This window comes from Cucurbita maxima, unplaced genomic scaffold (genome assembly GCF_002738345.1).
Source record: "Cucurbita maxima cultivar Rimu unplaced genomic scaffold, Cmax_1.0 Cma_Scf00001, whole genome shotgun sequence".
Lineage (NCBI taxonomy): Eukaryota > Viridiplantae > Streptophyta > Magnoliopsida > Cucurbitales > Cucurbitaceae > Cucurbita > Cucurbita maxima.
In genome coordinates this window covers 1,096,207-1,114,480 of record NW_019272017.1, presented here as the reverse complement: position 1 = coordinate 1,114,480, position 18,274 = coordinate 1,096,207, and the positions used below count along the sequence as shown (strand labels likewise).

At 32.1% G+C, this 18,274-nt stretch overlaps 2 protein-coding genes and 1 long non-coding RNA gene across 15 annotated transcripts in view; 2 read left to right on the top strand and 1 right to left on the bottom strand.

Annotated features, from left to right (window-relative positions):
- Positions 1-410: 410 nt before the first annotated feature.
- LOC111489404 lies at positions 411-3,385 on the top strand. 9 transcript variants are annotated; one of them, XR_002719380.1, is made up of 5 exons: positions 411-550; positions 1,197-1,403; positions 2,331-2,692; positions 2,763-2,831; positions 3,056-3,385. It is a non-coding gene; the product is annotated as an uncharacterized LOC111489404 (long non-coding RNA). The 9 variants fall into 9 exon arrangements; XR_002719378.1 differs by having other exon boundaries at positions 2,331-2,408; positions 2,528-3,385; XR_002719375.1 differs by having other exon boundaries at positions 2,331-2,408; positions 2,501-3,385.
- A 2,938-nt stretch (positions 3,386-6,323) lies between these two features.
- LOC111483429 (zinc finger protein ZAT12-like) lies at positions 6,324-7,176 on the bottom strand. Its single transcript, XM_023129655.1, has one exon. The coding sequence runs from the start codon at positions 7,052-7,054 to the stop codon at positions 6,476-6,478; it is 579 nt and encodes a 192-aa protein (XP_022985423.1). The 5' UTR covers positions 7,055-7,176; the 3' UTR covers positions 6,324-6,475.
- Positions 7,177-13,748: 6,572 nt separating this feature from the next.
- LOC111472013 overlaps positions 13,749-18,274 on the top strand; it is a 6,966-nt gene continuing 2,440 nt past the window's right edge. The window contains exons 1-5 of one of the 5 annotated variants that reach the window (XM_023117817.1): positions 13,749-13,857; positions 14,076-14,308; positions 14,904-14,941; positions 16,634-18,043; positions 18,154-18,222. In XM_023117817.1, the coding sequence (XP_022973585.1) occupies positions 14,918-14,941; positions 16,634-18,043; positions 18,154-18,222 (1,503 nt within the window). In that variant the 5' untranslated portion in view covers positions 13,749-13,857; positions 14,076-14,308; positions 14,904-14,917. Of the gene's footprint in view, positions 13,958-14,075; positions 14,309-14,903; positions 14,942-16,633; positions 18,044-18,153; positions 18,223-18,274 lie in introns of all 5 variants that reach the window. The other 4 variants (XM_023117735.1, XM_023117794.1, XM_023117858.1 and 1 more) reach the window with 4 other exon arrangements.

The following is an 18,274-nucleotide window of genomic DNA, read 5'->3' as shown; positions in this document are numbered from 1 at the left end:
GTTGGTACTGTTTTAACGTTATTACTCTATTTAAAATATACTCATGAAATTTTAAAATAACATTAACATCTTTTATCTTTATTAAAAAAAAAATTACTGTCAATATATAGACGAAAATTGTCTATTTACACCTCATACATTATCTTAAAAAAATTAATATTACTCTTAAAGTTAATAAATATTTTTTAAACGTGTGCGCGTAAATGTATTTTTTTAAGGGTATTTTTGAATTTTTTTATTTTTTTTTTTAAAAGTAAAAAGAAAATGTTATTGAAAATTTTCACAGTTGTCTAAGGTATATATCTTAAAGTTAATAAATAAAATTAAACGGAATGAACTTGAGGACGTAAAAGTAATTTCACATCGTGTTGTAATATATATAGTTTTTTTTTGTAAATTTCCAAGAAAATTGGGATGCAGGCAGCAAGACCTTGTTGTGATGGTTGAAGTTTGAAGATTAAACTTTTGCGAATAATGTGAACGGAAATGGAAATGTAGCATTTGACGGAAGGCGATAATTTCCAGTCCGCCGCGCAGTCGTCGTTGCCCAGTTAACCGCTCTTCTTTTTCCATCTTTTACTTTGATAATCATGCCTCTCTCATTGTAAACCTTAATTGAATGCTTGAATCGTGCTAGAAATTTCGCATTCAGTTTCGTAATGGTTGGAATTTCAGGGGAGGGGAGGGGGTTGGTATAACTAATCACATTCTACGATTTGGTTATAGGCCTAAAATACCGCCAAATTTCCAATTCCCATTGGAAGTTGGCGCCCTACATGATCTGTATTTTCTTTATGTTGAATTTCCGAAATGATTTTTTCTATTGGATTTGTATCATCAAGCTCTTATCTGGTTCATCTTATGTTTTTCCCTCGTTAAATCCCTAATTATGTTAATGAGAATTATGATCGCTTCATTCTAGGTTGGGGTATCAATAGAACAGCAGGAAAGTGTACAGAAACGACCTCAATAGTTAGTTCCATTTACATTGAGCAACAATTTTCATAGTGGAACAAGTTGGTTTGGGGAGGGACAAGTTTTGTTGTTATAAATCTGAACAGAAACATGAGAATTTGGAATGTTGTAAGAAAATGCATTGTATTTACAGTAAACTCAACGCATGAAACTCGTTGTATGATCAAACATGGCTAGTAAGAACATTTGACAATCTTCTTTTTGTTGAATATTTCAAACAGCGGAGAAAAAGAAGAATAAGAAGAACCATGGTTTTGTCTGAGGGTGGGGCTTGCGTGTGTATAGGTAAAAAGTATAGCAAGTTGTTGGGATAATGATGTTAGAGCTTTTCTTGTTTGACTTTGCAGTTCAAGGATGGCGTTCTTCAATTCCACCTCAACTTTTTGTATTCTGCTAACTACTGTGGACGAACATTACAGGTGAGGAAGGTTAGCGGTTAGAATTAGTTTTGATTTTGAAAATTGAATACAAATTTGGAAATGGTTATGTTATGCCTTGTGATAGAACTCTATATTTGGCCCCTAAGACCATGAACTTGCGTTAGTCCAAAAGTAAGACTAGACTGGACCTCTTGCATTTATACTTGAAAGCTCTGTTCATTAAAGCTACTTTTGGCTTTTGGGGATCCAAAGTGGCAAAGACAAACGTGTTTTTGGCTACACTCACTACCTTGCTTTAATTTTGGAGCTCAAATTTTCATCTCCACATTTGTTGAACGCTACAAACGAAAAAAACAAAAATATGTCAGTTTCAAGTTCTTGATTTCTTTTTTCGTTAGTTCAACAAGTGGGGTGGGGAGAGATAGTGAGACGTCGAGTCGAGGTGAAATGGTGAACTCGCCTAGATGATGCTTGCACATGGTTGTCTGACGCTCGCTAGTCGGTGTTTGCTTTTCACTAAGATGAGACGCCGTATAGAACCTATGACCTTTTAATCGAGAGCATATATTATTAGAAAAGCTATATTTAGACTAAATCATTAAAGACAAATTGAAAAAATGGTGGCAAGGACTTTACTATTTGTTCCATGTATGTGGGCATGTTTTGGTTGTTACTACAGTTGCTGTCCATGTACAGGGGTATATGGCTCCTGGCGTCAAAACGTCTCCTTTGTAATGGGAACTTGACGACGAGTTTAAAACTGCCATTCTATTGGTCTCTTTTTTTTTTTTAGCTTGAGTAGAAAATTCCTGAAAGGTGGCTAAATTGTTTAACACCATTGACTTTTGGCTTATATTTGTGTGAACTAGTAGTTTAAAGAAGCAGCCTTGTTTTTGTTTTTTCTTACTGTTTTCCATGTGTGCTGCTAAACAACTAACCCACCCGGTAATTAACACTCCAGAATTTACATTTCAGAGGGCAAGATTTTCAAACATCAAGATTCTTATCGGCATCAGTTTTATGCTGAAGAACTCGAGACACCGTGCGAAATAGGTAACCGTACATAATTATGCTCTTTCTGTTTGATGTTCAAACCTTGAGACTGCCTGCTTGGATTATAAATGGTAGCTGACCTTAGTTTTTAGGACACTGCTTGTTGTCATTGACCACAGAAGGAGATTCGGCTAAGATTTCCTAGCTGTCATTAAGACGTTCTAGCAATTAAGGTTTCAACGATAAGATCAAAAAGATTGCTTGAGCTTTATTCGAAATCTAGTGTGCAAATGGCTCCGTACTTGCTTAAGTCAATGCATATCTCTCAACAAGTCACCAATAAGGTGAGAATAATATGAAGTGGACTAATCTTAATTTGATTTGTTTATGAGCATTTAGTCTTGACTTTTCTAGAGCCCCTTCCTTGACTTCACATCAAATGCAAGCTACACGACGATACCTGACCGAGTACCGGGTGTAGAGGTATACTTTAAAATATAGCTTTGTATGAATCAACTGCCGAATTTATTAATCTTTGGACTTTTTTTTTATTATTATTATTGGAGGATATTCCTTTTAATGCTTAGAACGATTGAGCTCTAGCCATTGAGACAAATGTCTATGACTAAAAGATCAAAAGTTAAAATCTCTTCACTCACATGTTGTTGAACTAAAAGAACTGTTTTATAGAACGGTGATGGAGGCAGTTTGTATGGCTCTTCGAACCAAGCTAGATAGTTTCCTATCACTAGGCTCACTGACATCTTCAAGAGTTTTAGTTGAACAGGTGCACTCACTGAAGGAAGCTTTCCGACACGAGTTCCACTGGTTCAGATTAGGAAAGAGCAGGTAGAGAAGAGAACACTTAACTTTGACCTCACCCGATAGATATGCAATAAATGAATAAATAACTGAGTTTACTTTTTGTGTTAGCTTTTCATTTTTATACTCAATGTCACCACTTGTTTGAAATTCCCTGCATTTGGTACTCTCTTCCTTCCTCCATCATCCAATGAATATGTTTCTTTACATTGGAACCCTCTCTTCACTTATATCCATTCAGTATTTATGATTTAAAGTGTTATTCAAGGGTTCTAGGAGTTTTTAATGCCTTTTTTCTAACCCGAGCATAGCTTTAATGGGTTAAGACGTTACAACTTTGACCAAAAAATCGAGCATAGCTTTAATGTGATCGGTAGAACTAAAAAAAAATGTTCTTTCGTGCCTCGTACATGGATTTATTTCAAGAGAGTAATAAAATGAAAAATAAAAAATAAAAAAATAAAAACTCGATTATTTGGTGTTTTAATATTGAAAGAATTGGAAGTATAATTTTAATATAGTAATTTTTTTTAAGTCTAATTTCTAATTAATGAGGTGATGTATTAGCAATATTTTTCTAAAATTATTTCATCCACTTACTCTATTAATATTAATTATTTATTAATCTATTAATATTAATTATTTATTAATTATAGCGAAAATGGAGGCTGTGAATCTCCCTCATATTTCTTTTGCGTATTTTATAATCTTCTTAAATTTATTTAATATATTGCTTTCAATTTCAACACTTTTTCCACTTTACCTACGAAAAAGAAATAATAATAATAATAATAATAATGCTTTTCCATACGAAAAATATTCTTTTTTTAATTTATAAAATTAGTTTATTAATAAATTAGGTTTTTAGTTTTCAATTTTTGGGTTAATTTTTTTTAATATAGTGTTTATAAACTTAATTTTTTTTAAAAAAAATAATAATAAATGGTTATGAATTGAGCTTAAAAATCAATATATAAAATAAATGTTTCCATAATTTATTTATATATATTATTTCGGGTCTAAATGCAACGCTCATTCTAATTTCATTTTTAGTATTTAAATTTTTGAGCACTAAATAAATGAAGAGTTTAAGTTCGTGTTTCTATCACTAGTATCTTAACCTATTAATAAAAAGTCCGAACTTTTAGATCTCATGGATAACAATTGATTGCGGCTTGCAACGAAAATCAATTTCATGACTTATATAAACCCGTTTATTTAAATGTATTAAATGTAATGATAGAAACCATAATAAAATTTTATATATAATTTATAAGCTAAAATAAAATAGATACAAAAGTCGAGTAAGACGTCAAGATTTGAACTAAAAAATCACAACTATTTATCAAACTCAACCTTTCCAAAACCAAATCCAACGTTGAGATAGAAAAATGAGATATTGGAAATCAACTTGCAATTGATCGAGTCATCTTGACCATAACCATCGAAATTAAGCTTAGAAATCAAAATGAATCAATGAGTATGAACTAGCGTCGGTCGAACCCAACCCAACCATACTCAAAAATTAATTTCTTTCTTTCTAAGATATATACACATATAATGTTTGTGGTTTTGTTGACATATTAATGAATAAGTTGGGCTCACAAGAAAATGAATAATAAATTTGAGATAAGTTTATGGGACTCTTTTTTTTTTTTTTTTTGTTTAAATATATATATATATATTTTTTCAAAAAAAAAAAGAAAAAGAAAAGTAAGTATTATAGATAAAACTTTATATTTATTTGTGTACAATTAATACATATATAAATTTATTTTTTATAATAAAACATAGTAAAAATTTCTAATTTTTTAATTGAAATATGTGTTTAACTAATTGAATTATATTGAAGTGGATAGAAATATAATATTTTTATTTAGTTATATTCTTTGAATTAGTTTATTGGTTAAACTTGTTATAATTTAGTATTTATAGTATAATTAATTTTTATAGTTTAATAAAACCCTAAAAAATAGAGGATTTCAAACTATATAGACTAATAATGAGGTATTCTTTAAAATTATAGGACCAAATTATAATTTAAGAGTATTCATTTCATAGTTTATTTTATTTTCTTTACCAAATTTATAACTCTTGGAATTTTTTATTTTTTATTTTGAATGGGTATTGTTTTATCTCAACAACTGGATTGTTTTTTTAAAAACTAAATTAATTAAAAAATAAATTTAAATAAATGAATTAAAATGGGAAAAGAAAAGGAAAAAAAAAAAAAAAAGGAAAATTAGGGTTAGTGGGAAAAGGGTTTGTTTTTGTTGGCGTAGTGGGTGTGTTGGATTCTGGTGCTACCATATGCAATTTACCAAATAATTTGACAACATTTATATATGCAACTACCCATTCATATTCCTCATCTTTGAATATATTTCTATTAATATTATCATATACTTTATAACTTTGAAATATTGGCTCACTTTTAAGAATAAAATTACATTTTTTAGACGTATCTCTCTTATTTTTAGAAATTTAGCCAAAGGTTTGCAAAAGTACATTATTTATTCATTTTATAAAAAAAAAATTAATTAATATGCAAGTCTTAATTAAAGAGTCTCTTCTGGTAAAGTTAAGACTCTTTAGTTATTATCCACCAAGCGTTATAAATTGAGTCGAGTGGCTATTATTATAAAACGATGAGTTTGAAAAACAAATTTTGAAATTGAAACAAAAGATCAGAAACAATTTTACAGATTTTTTTTTTTTTTTTTTTTCCGTCTGTTTCGTTAAATTTAGAGTTCCACGCGCTTCATTGTTATTGTAGAAATGACACCAAAATAGCCCCAAGATTTTGTTTTTTAATCTTTAAAATTTGGCTAAGAATCCTAAGATGTAGAATATATATAAAGAAATATTGTTAGTAGACGGAAATTTCTCAGAAGCATAATCCTAATTAAATGGACCTTAATTATTAGAAATGTAAAGCTTGGGAAATTTACGTATACGTGAAATGTAATTGAAGAACAACGATGAATTATTCCTTGAAATTAATACCGACTTAAAAAGTATTTTTGTGTTATAATGATAGCAGATCGAAATAAACCGCACAACGAATTAAAATTACTTTCAAGAGATCGTATGATGATCGCAAACCAAATTGATTAAAAGCAATTTTTCACATGAATTATCGGCACGGAGATTGATTTGAACTATATGAAGATCTGGATTTATATATATATATATATATGTATCGTTGTAAAGGAACAAAGAGATCTAGAATACAGTATCAAAAAAGAAAAGGAAAGGAATAAAAAGAAAATCGAAAAGACAAAAACTCATCCTGTTCGATCTGCTTAAATATGTACTTTAAATTCAGAGAAACAATCAAGCATGGATATACTCTTTCCAAGCTGCAGAAACTTACTATCGTTCTCAGAGGGAGTCAAGTTGAGATCCAAGCACAAAATCCTCCCACCGCCGTTCGTCTTCTTGACCAGAGGCGGTTGAGAACGCGGCGGAGGAGATAAACTACTCGGATGATGATTATTCGTAAGGCGACCGTGATCAGTCAACAACGTGGTGGCTCTATGTCTCCTCATATGTCCTCCTAGGGCTTGGCCAATCGCAAACTCCAATCCACAGATACTACACTCGTGCGTCTTCGGCTTGGTTGGAGAACCTTGCGAGGAAGTTCCATCTGAGTTTCCACCGTCAATCCGCGGCTTCTTATGACTGGCACGGTGGCCACCAAGCGCCTGAAACGACGGAAACTGCCGATTGCAAGTCTTGCACTCGAAAACACGATTCGGAGATAAAGAAGGAGAAGAAGAAGATTCGAAATCTGCGGTAGTGGTAGCGCTGCTGCGAGAAAGTAACATCAAGCAGTTCGCCATGGTTGTTACGCTCTCCAGGTCTCTCTCTCTTTTCATCATGATGAAAGGCAAATTAAATGATTTTCTCTCTCTCTCTCTCTCTCTCTCTCTCTCTCTCTCTCTCGGCTGGTGTGTGTGTGAAGAGATAGATGGAAACGGAAATGGCGTTTTGTTTCGATTGAGTGAAGGAATAGACCTCTGAACTGGATTGGTTGTGTTTATATATATGCGTGAGAGGAGAGAGAGAAAGACGGTCAGTTGACATTTTGTAATGACAGTTGGGCCCCCGGTATCTTGTGCCAGAAGGAAGAGGGAGTACTGGAGAAATTGGGGAATTCAAACTATTGGAAGAACAAATAACTAGTGAGGGTAATTTTGTCATTTGGATTAAACGACATAAAATAAACGCGTCAGCATGAGAACATTACCGCGTGCTTCAGTAAAGATTTTAACCATTTTTTTTTTAAATATTTAGGAACTTATTTTTGTCACATTAAAAAGATAAAAAAATAAAATTAATTATTGGAGTTCTCCAAAAGGTCCTTTTCTTTTGCAAATTGAGTCCTTAATCTATAGGGATGCCCTATAGAAGTTTTAGGGGTAGGGTGTGTGACCAAAAACAATGAACTACAAGACATTTATTTTTAATTACGGAAAAAAAACGCTCCTATTACTTCATTTAATAATTATGTCAATTTAAAAATAAAAAATTTATGATAGTTCATATTCAAGAACACTCTACAATTTTCGTTTTTCATCAAAAATCTTATTCAAAACGGTAGAAATAATAAATAACAAACCATTAAAAATCATTTTAATTTCTAAATTTTATTATTTTTATTGTTTTATGTTATTATAATAGTCACATCTGTTACATGAACACGACTCTCCACAATGGTATGATATTGTTCACTTTGAGCATAAGTTCTCGCTCTCATTAATTTGCTTTGAGCTTTCCCAAAAGGCATCAAAGCAAAGTCATGAGAGCTTATGCTCAAAGTAGACAATATCATACCATTGTAGAGAGTCATGTTCGTCTAACATGGTATTAGAGTCATACCCTAAACTTAACCAAAAGTGACTAGAGAAGACTCCAAAGGAGTTGAGCCTCGATTAAGGGGAGACATACTTTGTTCGAGGGGAGGTGTTGGATGAAAGTGTCCCACATCGGTTAATTTAGGGAATGGTCGTGGGTTTATAATCAAATAATACACTCTCCATTGGTTTGAGGTCTTTTAGGGAAGCCCAAAGCAACAGAGAGTGTATTATTTGATTATAAACCTATGATCATTCCCTAAATTAACCGATGTGGGACACTTTCATCCAACAACATCCAATATAATATAACAGTAATTAACATATGCTTATTCTCTTGAAACTAATAATCGACACCTGAGTCAATTGTCAACAGATGTGTTCGAACAAGTCTAGCTGATCGACGTATCTTGAGACATGGGACAACATCACGATGCATAAGTCGTATTGTTAGGGTTGAGCGTGTCAAAATCATGGTGGCGCGTGGTTAAGGATGAGCTACCACATAAGATTTAAAATATAATAATTTTAATATCTATAAACAAAAATAAATGTTTTGAATGGTAAAAGGAAAATAAATAAACTTATAACTTAAAAGTTTACTATTAAAATATATTTTAAAATAGCTAATTTTTGCAATTTAAAAAAGAGGTGAACGCCGCAAGTAAAACGCGGAGTTTAATGGACGTTGACCGTTGTACCACTTGTACTTAAAGGGCACCAACGTAAAAGAAAAAAGGTGGGGACCATCCCTTTTCCTTTTCTTTTTCTTTTTTTAAATTTAAATGCTTACGTGTACGGTTTCAGATGACTGGTCTGTCCAAGTCACCATAGTGATGTGGTAAGCCACCCCATTGGGGCCCACATGGGCACATGCCAATTGCCAACGCATAATTTCGAGGAAATTTCTGTTTTCAATTCCATTTGTTTAAAATCTGATTGTCAATTTCCAAAATTGACAAAAGAGTTTATTAACAAAGAAAGCTATGCTTGTTTTGTATTTTTAGATTTCTCTCGAAACTTAAATCATTTAATTAAAAATAATAATAACAAATTCATCGCTAACAGATATTATCATATTTATATATATTTTTTTGTTATTTGTTCAAAGTTTAAAAATGCGTCTGTATTTTCACAGTCATTAATTTATATTTTAAAATTAGAGTAAATAAAATATAATAAATTGATGAGATGGAAGAGATTTGGGAGTGTGGGGGCAATTGATTAAGACCAAAACAAGAGGAACTGTTGTAACGGTGGCAGCTTATTTCTCAACTGAACTCCATCTACTTTTGAAAATTTTCCCTTTTAAATATTATTTTATTTTATTTTAAGAGGAGGAAAAGGCGTAGGGGCGGTGTGGAGGCCTTATCTTTTTTATTTTATATTTATTATCAGTACACAACATTGACTTAATTCTCTCTTTTTTTCAAAATATTTAAAGAAAAAAAAAAAAACCATTGGCCTAGAGAAAAGTTAATAATGTAATGCTCGTATATAAAATTTATTAATATACTTCTCTTTTACTCCGGACATCATAGTTTCATTCATAAAGATAAAATGTTTCGAATTTCAATATGTTATAATACCATAACCGTTAAGTTATTAAATTTATTATATAAATGTTTGAATTTCTACCGTTATATTATTATTAAACCATCTATAGATAGGGTTAGGTTTGATTCTCCTTTTAAACAAAATTTAATATTCTTAAAAAATATATATATATATAAAAAGACACAATCGTGAGATTTCACTCCGTTGGATAGGGGAATGAATCCTTCCAAAATGTGGAAACCTTTTCTTAATAGAATTGTTTTAAAAATGTTTGGCTGACAATGACAAGTAACAGACTAAAGTGAACAATATCTACTAGTGGTGGGTTTTGGCTATGACAAATGATAGACGAGACAAACACCAAGTAGTGTGCTAGTATAGCCAATATAAATGGGAGAAGGGAACAAAGCATTCCTTGTTAGAGATATAATCTCCGTGAGCTTAAGTTGTTACAAATGATATAAAAATCAAACACAAAGCGGAGGAAACATTTATTATAAGGGAAATCATCTTGTTAATGGTGGAGTTAGATTGTTATAAATGGTATTAGAGTTAGATACCAAGCGGCGTGTTAACGAAGCCTAATATCGATTGGAGTCCAGACAAACAGTACTAGAGTTAAGACACCGGACGATGTGCTAGTTAAGTCCAGTATCAATCGAAGAGGGAACAAATGGTATTAGAATCAGATACAGAATGATATGTTAACGAATCATTTTTTTATAAGAATAATCATCATAGTCGACCTTAGATCTAATAACGATTTTTAGTTTTAGAGTATAAATTTAATGGTTAAAAGTTGAAGCGTATCTAATAGGCTTATCGACTTATCGTGAAATTTGAGGAAGAAAAAATAAAAATTAAGAAATGAAAAAGTCTTTTAAATAATAATTATTCAAAAATTTAAAACGGCACGCAGGTGGTGGAAACCACATCCCGGGCTTGGGCGGGTGCCTTCAAACACGGCGGAACGAAGCTTCCCGTTTTTTGTTGCTTACCTGGATTCCGTACACTTTCTTTCTTTATTTTTTTCCACGCGCTTCACCTCTCCCTCTCAATCTCAATACATCTTTTCAATTGCCTGGACTAATTATTAAATTTTGTTTATGTTTTTTTTTTTAATATAAATTTTATTAAATAAATAATTTCAAATTAAAAATCAACCCATATAAACGATTAAACATAATTTCTGGGACGTATATTGTATTTCTCATCCATAATATTATATAATTAAGATTTATTTTAATTAATTTTAAGGTACGGAGACGTTATTGTCAATAACAACATAATTTAGCATGTCCATTCCCTATCGAACTCATTATCATATACCAACACAAAGTCTTTGAATTTTTTTTTTTTTTTTTTTGATCGCAACCGCCACGTGGTCAATTTGAATAATTAATGTATTTATTTTATGGTTGATGATAGACTACAAAGCTTATGTACGTACCATTCTATTTTAATTAAGTAGTTGGACATGATATTCATTTATTTCAAGCTTTCATTAACTATATATATATATATATCGTTTTAATCCCTATTTTCACACATATTTAATTTCGGGAATCTTTTTTCTATTAAAAAAAGGATCAAAATGGAGTTTTTTTTTTTTTTTTTTTTTTTTTTTTTAATAGAGGAACTATTTTGATAATGTGACAATATAAAAGGGTTTTTTTTGTCATTTCAAAGGAGTAATAGGAAGAAAAAAAAACTAAATTAAAATAATTTTAAAAATGATTTAAACTTTTTTATTTTATAAAAATGGCAATGTACTTTTTAATAGAATCTTCAAAATCAGTTGAGACAAAAATACCCTCTATTTTCCACTTTTAGCTCAACTAACAATAAAATGGAATATAGTAAAAAGGAGAGAGTTGGATTTTATTTATTTATTTATTTGTCCAAAATATACCTTGATTTATGGAATTTTAGTGGTTTTAATTAAATTTGAGATGAATTTTTTTATAATTAATAAAATTATAAGATTTAGATCCCTATTTTTCTAGAGGGCATTTTAGTCTTATAAATCCCAAGTAATATTAATAAAAAACTTGGTTGGACATATTTCAAAACCCACGACCGTTACATTATTTACCTGCCTCTTATTGGGCTACATTTTATGCCGGTCCATGTTTCTTTATTCCGGCCCATTCCGGCCCATGAACTTATTTTTTCGTAAAAGTAAATATAGACAAATAAATTCAAAAAATAATTTTGTGATCATTTTCTTCTAGAAGTGTAATAAATACGTAACTTTAATTGATATGATTTATAGCATAAATGAAATTTAAATGAGGGGTAAAAAAGGAAATTTGTTTGAGAAGGGATGGGCACAATCAATGTCAAATTTGTTCAAATTTCAATTTTTTTTGTTTTTTTTTATTTGTATAATTGAAGAACACAATCAAGAAATATATTATTGATGTCATAAATTAATAAGATTTATATTATTTTATATCGGTTGAAGACGAAAACGAAACATTTCTTATGATAATATGGAAATCTCTTCTTACCATACGAGTTTTTTAAACTGTGAAAGGTACGTAATAAGTCAAAGCGGACAATATCTACTAATAATACAGTCTGCTGGGAGATTAATATATTTATCTTAAAATTCTATAACCAATTATATAATTAGTTTGACTTTATTGCCCATTATGATAAAGAGTATTTTTTAATTAAAAAAATGTTAACAATTATTTCAATAAGAGATGACTTTGAAAGAATGTTGGATTGTGATTTAAAGTAATTAGGGTTAGTAGCTATTAAATCATTTCTTAGATCAATTATTGGAACACAAAAGGAAATATTAATAATAATAATAATCATTTTTGAAAGTCAAATATTAAAATTTGTATTTATCTCATTTTACATTAAACCAATACTCATGGGGTTGGTAGGAAATATAATACCGAGTTTAGTTCACAATAATACTTTTTAAAACAAAACCCATCTAATCGCTTTAATCTCGAGCTTAATTATATTTATATTTAGTTAAAACCATAATTATAATACATAGGAGTTAAATTCCACCGTTAATAAATACTGTTTGTTTTTTTACCCGTTACATATCGTTGTGAGTCTGACGATTTTTAAAGAGAGGTTTTCATATGCTAATAAATATTTTCGCTAATGCATTGCTCGGTGTCTGATTTTGATATCATTTGTAATAGCCCAAGCCCACCGCTAATAGATATTGTCCGCTTTAGTCCATTACGTATTGTTGTCAGCCTTAGGTTTTCACAATTTTATGAGGAATGCTTCGTTCTCCTCTCCGTGTGAAATCTCACATATTAATTAATTAATAAAACTCAAGAAAAAGGTATTAATATATGAAAAAATAGTAGTTAGCTTGTCTTTGTACACCGTGACAACTCAACCCTAGGTTCGGTTGTGAAACAATTTCGAGTTACTTGAGTTACAAACTTAACCAACTCGAAATTTAAGATTCACCCAAAAAATTTCTTTAACCCAACCCGTGTTCACCGCTAATATTTCTACCGAGCACTGGGGCACAATTGTACGGAATAGAGTGTCATAAATGTTGTCTCGACTCAATTTCCTTCCATGCTTGAGGCAACCACGCATGCAAGGCACGTGCCATCTCCTACATTATCATACTCCGATGCATTCCCATATTAGGAAAGTGTCAATGTAAGAACATAAAATAATAATAATGAAAAACCCATAAAAAAATAATTTCTTCTTTTCTAATAAATAAATAAAGAGATATTTTTTCGCATACAACTCCCTACACAAAATATCTCTGAGCTTAATGACGTGGCACTAATCTACCGGTTGTTTTCTCTCGAAGTTCAATATCGTCCATCCACGTGAATGATAAACAACTTAATAATGTGTTCCAAACACACCAGATCCGTAAGTGAAGTGGAACCTATAGCATCGCTCCACGTGTAAAGCCAGATTATGGAGCCGCAATTCAATACATCACCATGTACAGAGCCTTCACATATGGTAAATTTCAACGGCCGGATTTCCCGTATTAAATGTCACCAGAGCCATATTAAGCCTTGCGAAATGGAACTGGGCCCATTGATCCTGCTGTACACGTGTAAGGTAGGATTAATATGTTGTGAATTGATATTGTAAAACCGCGTCGTAGAGGATCATCCGCTATAGTAAAATACCAAAGCTCAGCTTCCGTCGCTATCCAGTAGTTCCTCCAGAAGTCCCTTTCTCTTTCTTCTCACCGAGAGAGAAAGATCGAATGTCCTCACCGGTGAACCTCACCGACAATTTCTCCGGCGACGGTCAGTTCACTTGCAATCTCTGTTAGTGGTGAAATTTGAAGGTTTCTCTCTCATTGGTGGTTTCTTTGATTTTGATTGGTATTAAATTGCTTGTGCATTTGTGAGTTTCTTTTTTGTGTGTGTTTGGAATTTAGTTCGATCGTGTTAAGCACTGATCGCGGTTCGATTGCTGCTGTGCGAGTTTTGATTTTTGAGTTTTTTTGGTCATCTATCTGCAGATTGATTTTGGAAATCTTAGAGGTTTGGGCTTTCCGTGGTGCTTCGTTGGTATTTTTCGTCATTAACTTGAGCAGTGTCGTTGTCTACATCTGGCACTAGGCGTGGGGTCTGGTTCGAGTGTGTGCGCTGTGAAAGGAGCTGTTCTGGTTGGGCGGAGGTCGAGTCCCATAGATTGGAGAAGTGACTTTGAAGTTTTGGGGTTTTTGGTTCGGGGTTGTCTGCGGAAAGAATGGTACGTCTGAATTGGTAATTTAGCATACTTTCCCTCCTGCGCATGTTGCTGTGTTCTAACTTATCCATGTGAAAGACTAATTTTCAGTTTCTAGTTGGCCATAGGTGTTTGCCGGTACTGATCAATTACTACCACATTTCTTTTTTCTCAAAATGCAGGCATTGAAATTGATTGTTTACAGAAAATTAGTTCCTTTATTAGAGATTTGCTTATCTCTAGTTAAAGTGAATAATTCTGCGTTTAGAACATCATTTTTATTTCATTCTTTATTAATCAGCGACTAGGTTAATCTTCAATTTTCACAGACTAATTTACTTAACTCTAGGCTGTATCTTTCATTGAGATAGAGCTACGAATTCCTGTGACTTCAAAACCATGATAACATTATCAGATGAGTTAATGCTCTTTGAGATTATGATGAATTACGATAACATCTCAAGGGTACAAGTCAATTAATGGGAGAAGGAGATCTGTAAGAATTTATTGAGTTTGTCTCTTTGGACCTTCAATAATTGACACCTTCCTAGTGTTCATATGGTTCCCCAATTTTTTTTTTATTGTTTTTGACTATTACTGAAGGTTGCCCAATATGCAGATGTACATGAATGGATGTTAGGCAACTTGCTTGAATTGGTAGATATTCTGAGAGTTTACAGTTTTCACATTCAAAATTGAATCTTCATAGCTGAGAGTGTTGCGGTTTCTGTTTTTAGTTAGATCTAGTTAAAGCTTTTAGCTGGGTCATCCAATCCTTCACAACTTTTGCAGCAATTAAATGCCAATTAATGAAAAAATATGAAAAATTTCAGGAAATATTATAAACAATTTATTGATCTAACTCCCTTTTGTTGAATCAAAATTATTTTATTAATTCCTCTTTTCTTCGAATCTGTGCTTTGCCTATTCTGGCAATCATATTTGCTTTCAGTTCATTTCCTTATGATTTTTTTAAAACTCAAACGTAAATCCATTTACCTCAGTAGGTGAGCAGAATTCCTCACAGTACTCATCCCGTGTCAATCATTGTGAGTATGAGGATGGAAGCCAAGGATTATGTGTTGGATGCTTTCCATTGGCAGAAGTCTTAACTTTTGTTTCAACTAATAATGCAAATTACTAACACATTGTCTGAAATTATATTCCACACTTCATTATAATTTCACTTGTTTCAAAAATTTTTGGATTCATTCAATATTTCCCCAAATCTAGAAGTATGTTTGTAAAAGATAAAGAATATGATAGGCATCTGATTTGCATGTCTATTTTAGTCTAACTATAGTAAATGGTAGGAAGTGTTTTTATTTATTTTCGTAGCAAAGAAGAAAAATAATGGTTAATGAGGAGTTGAAATAAAAAATGAGAGAGAAAAAGGAAGCTTAGACTTTTGTAATACTTGATCCAATACTGTTTCACCAAAATATAAAGTCAGAGGTTTATTAATTGTACACTATTGATCACAAATTTTTTTAGCATGACATTGGATTTTGTAATCAGACATGAATAAGCTTGTACAGTACCTTTAAATTTGTATTTTATTATTACATCATGCCAAATTTCTTTTCTAATTCAATTTATGGAATAAATAGATTAGATTTTAACTAGGTACTTTATTCAGAAAATGAAATTCTATGTACGTTTTGCTTGTGTAAGATATAACTTTAAGCTACATTTAGTCGAGTTTTTATTTGGAATGGATAAAACCAACTTTATGCTTTTCATGTAGTTCTCAGTTATTACAGTTCGGAAATTTTCTAAAAATGAATTCATGAAAATATGCTTTTAAATAATATAGTACTTCAAGGAAGCTCTGCCTAATTATTCTGAAGCAAATTTCTTTGCAATAAATAGTTCACTTCCAGTTATTCGTTCATCATGTAGTTAGTTTTTATGTTCATATGACTATGTTCTAGAATACCATATGACTGATATAATTAGAGTTTTTTTTAAAAAAAAAATTCATGAATTGTTCATGTGGAGCTGTAAAGCCTTTCCCTTTATTTGTGAATATAGTTTGCATTAAAAAAAAAAGGAATCAATAACTTTTTGTTGCTATCCTAGAAGCTTAAGAAAATTAATGTGGAATGTTAACGTTAACTTCTAGTATTTAGTCTTTTCCCTTATTGTTTTGAATGCAAACTATATACTTATATAGACTGACGTCTTAACCATATGATATTGCAGTCAAGTTTATCTTTTGCACTTGTGTTTCTGAAATTTTCATTTGGGTTTTTTGGAGTAGGTTCTTGTACTTTGAAGTGCAGGCTGTTTTTTCATCATGATTTTATAGTATTTAGGAAAGCTTCTCAAGTATTTGCTTTTTGGCAGTCCTTCCAGCATAAAAGCTTTTGGATACCTAGGGATGCTGGATGTTTAACTGATGGAGAGGTGAACTATGATAGTTCCTCTAGAATTGAAAACAAGCGTGGCCATCAATGGTTTATGGATGGCAGTGCACCAGAGTTATTCAGTAGCAAGAAGCAAGCAATAGAAACTGTAAATACTAGAACTGTTCCAGGAGTTCCACACATGAATGTTTCTCCCTGGGAAAACACTTCAAGTTTTCAATCAGTTCCTGGGCCCTTCACTGATCGCCTCTTTGGCTCCGAGCCAATACGAACAGTCAATTTGGTTGATAGAAGCATCACTGTTGGAAATGCAAATATGGACATGGGAAGAAAGGAGTTTGAGAATCATTTTGCAAACAACCCGTCAGTTGGCTTGTCCATGTCACAATCCATTGAGGATCCCTCATCATGCCTCAATTTTGGTGGAATTAGAAAGGTTAAAGTCAATCAAGTCAGGGACGCTGACATTGGCATGTCTGCCTCTTTGGGACATGCCTATAGCAGCAGGGGTGATGGTACAGTTTCAATGGGTACAGCATTTAAGAAAATTCATGAGAACGCCATATCATTGGGCCAATCTTATAATAGTAGAGATGAGAATAGCATCTCGGTTGGCCCTGCATATCACAAGACAGATGATAGTTTTATTTCAATGGGTCATGCTTTCAGCAAGGGTGATGGAAATTTTATTACAAATGGTCATAACTATAGCAAGGGAGACAATAGCATCCTATCGATGAGTCAGCCTTTTGACAAGGGGGATTACTCTTTTATTTCAATGGGTCAGTCTTATGAGAAGGCAGAAGGCAATATCATTTCTTTTGGTGCCTCCTACAATAAAGGGCATGAAAATTTTATCTCAATGGGGCCAGCCTATAGTAAGGCAGGTGATACTTTCATTTCAATGGCTTCCCCCTACAATAAGGGAAATGATGATATATCAATGGGTCCAACCTATGACAAGGTGAACTCTGATATTGTACATGTGGGTCCCAAATATGACAAGGCAGATTCTGGTGCTGTGTCTATGGCTCACAACTATCATAAGGGTGAGAGCAATACCATATCTTTTGGAGGGTTTGATGATGAGAATGCGGCGGATAATCCATCTGGTGGGATCATTAGCAGTTACGACTTGTTGATGGCTAATCAGGCTTCTGCCCAAGCATCAGAAGTGTCAAACCTGAGAGATTCAGTTGATCCTCATGCGGAAGTAAACTTTAATAATGCTACAAAAGTTGATGTTAAGATTGACACAAGTTCCAAGAATAAAGAGCCTAGGACGACTAAGAAGGTGCCACCAAATAGCTTCCCTTCAAATGTTAAAAGCTTGCTCTCAACTGGTATGCTTGATGGGGTTCCTGTGAAATATGTTTCTTGGTCACGGGAGGTAATATTTATTTTCTTAAATATATTTTTCATTTTTAATTTGAAAATATGGAGAAGGCTATGGAACTAATGTCTTTTCTGCCACCTGTTTTAACCTTTTATGTTGGAAAGAAAAATCTCAAGGGAATTATAAAAGGGACTGGATATTTGTGCAGCTGTGACAACTGCAATCATTCTAAGGTAACTTGATTTGTTTTTTTTTTTTTTTTTTTTTTTTTTTTTTTTTTTTTTT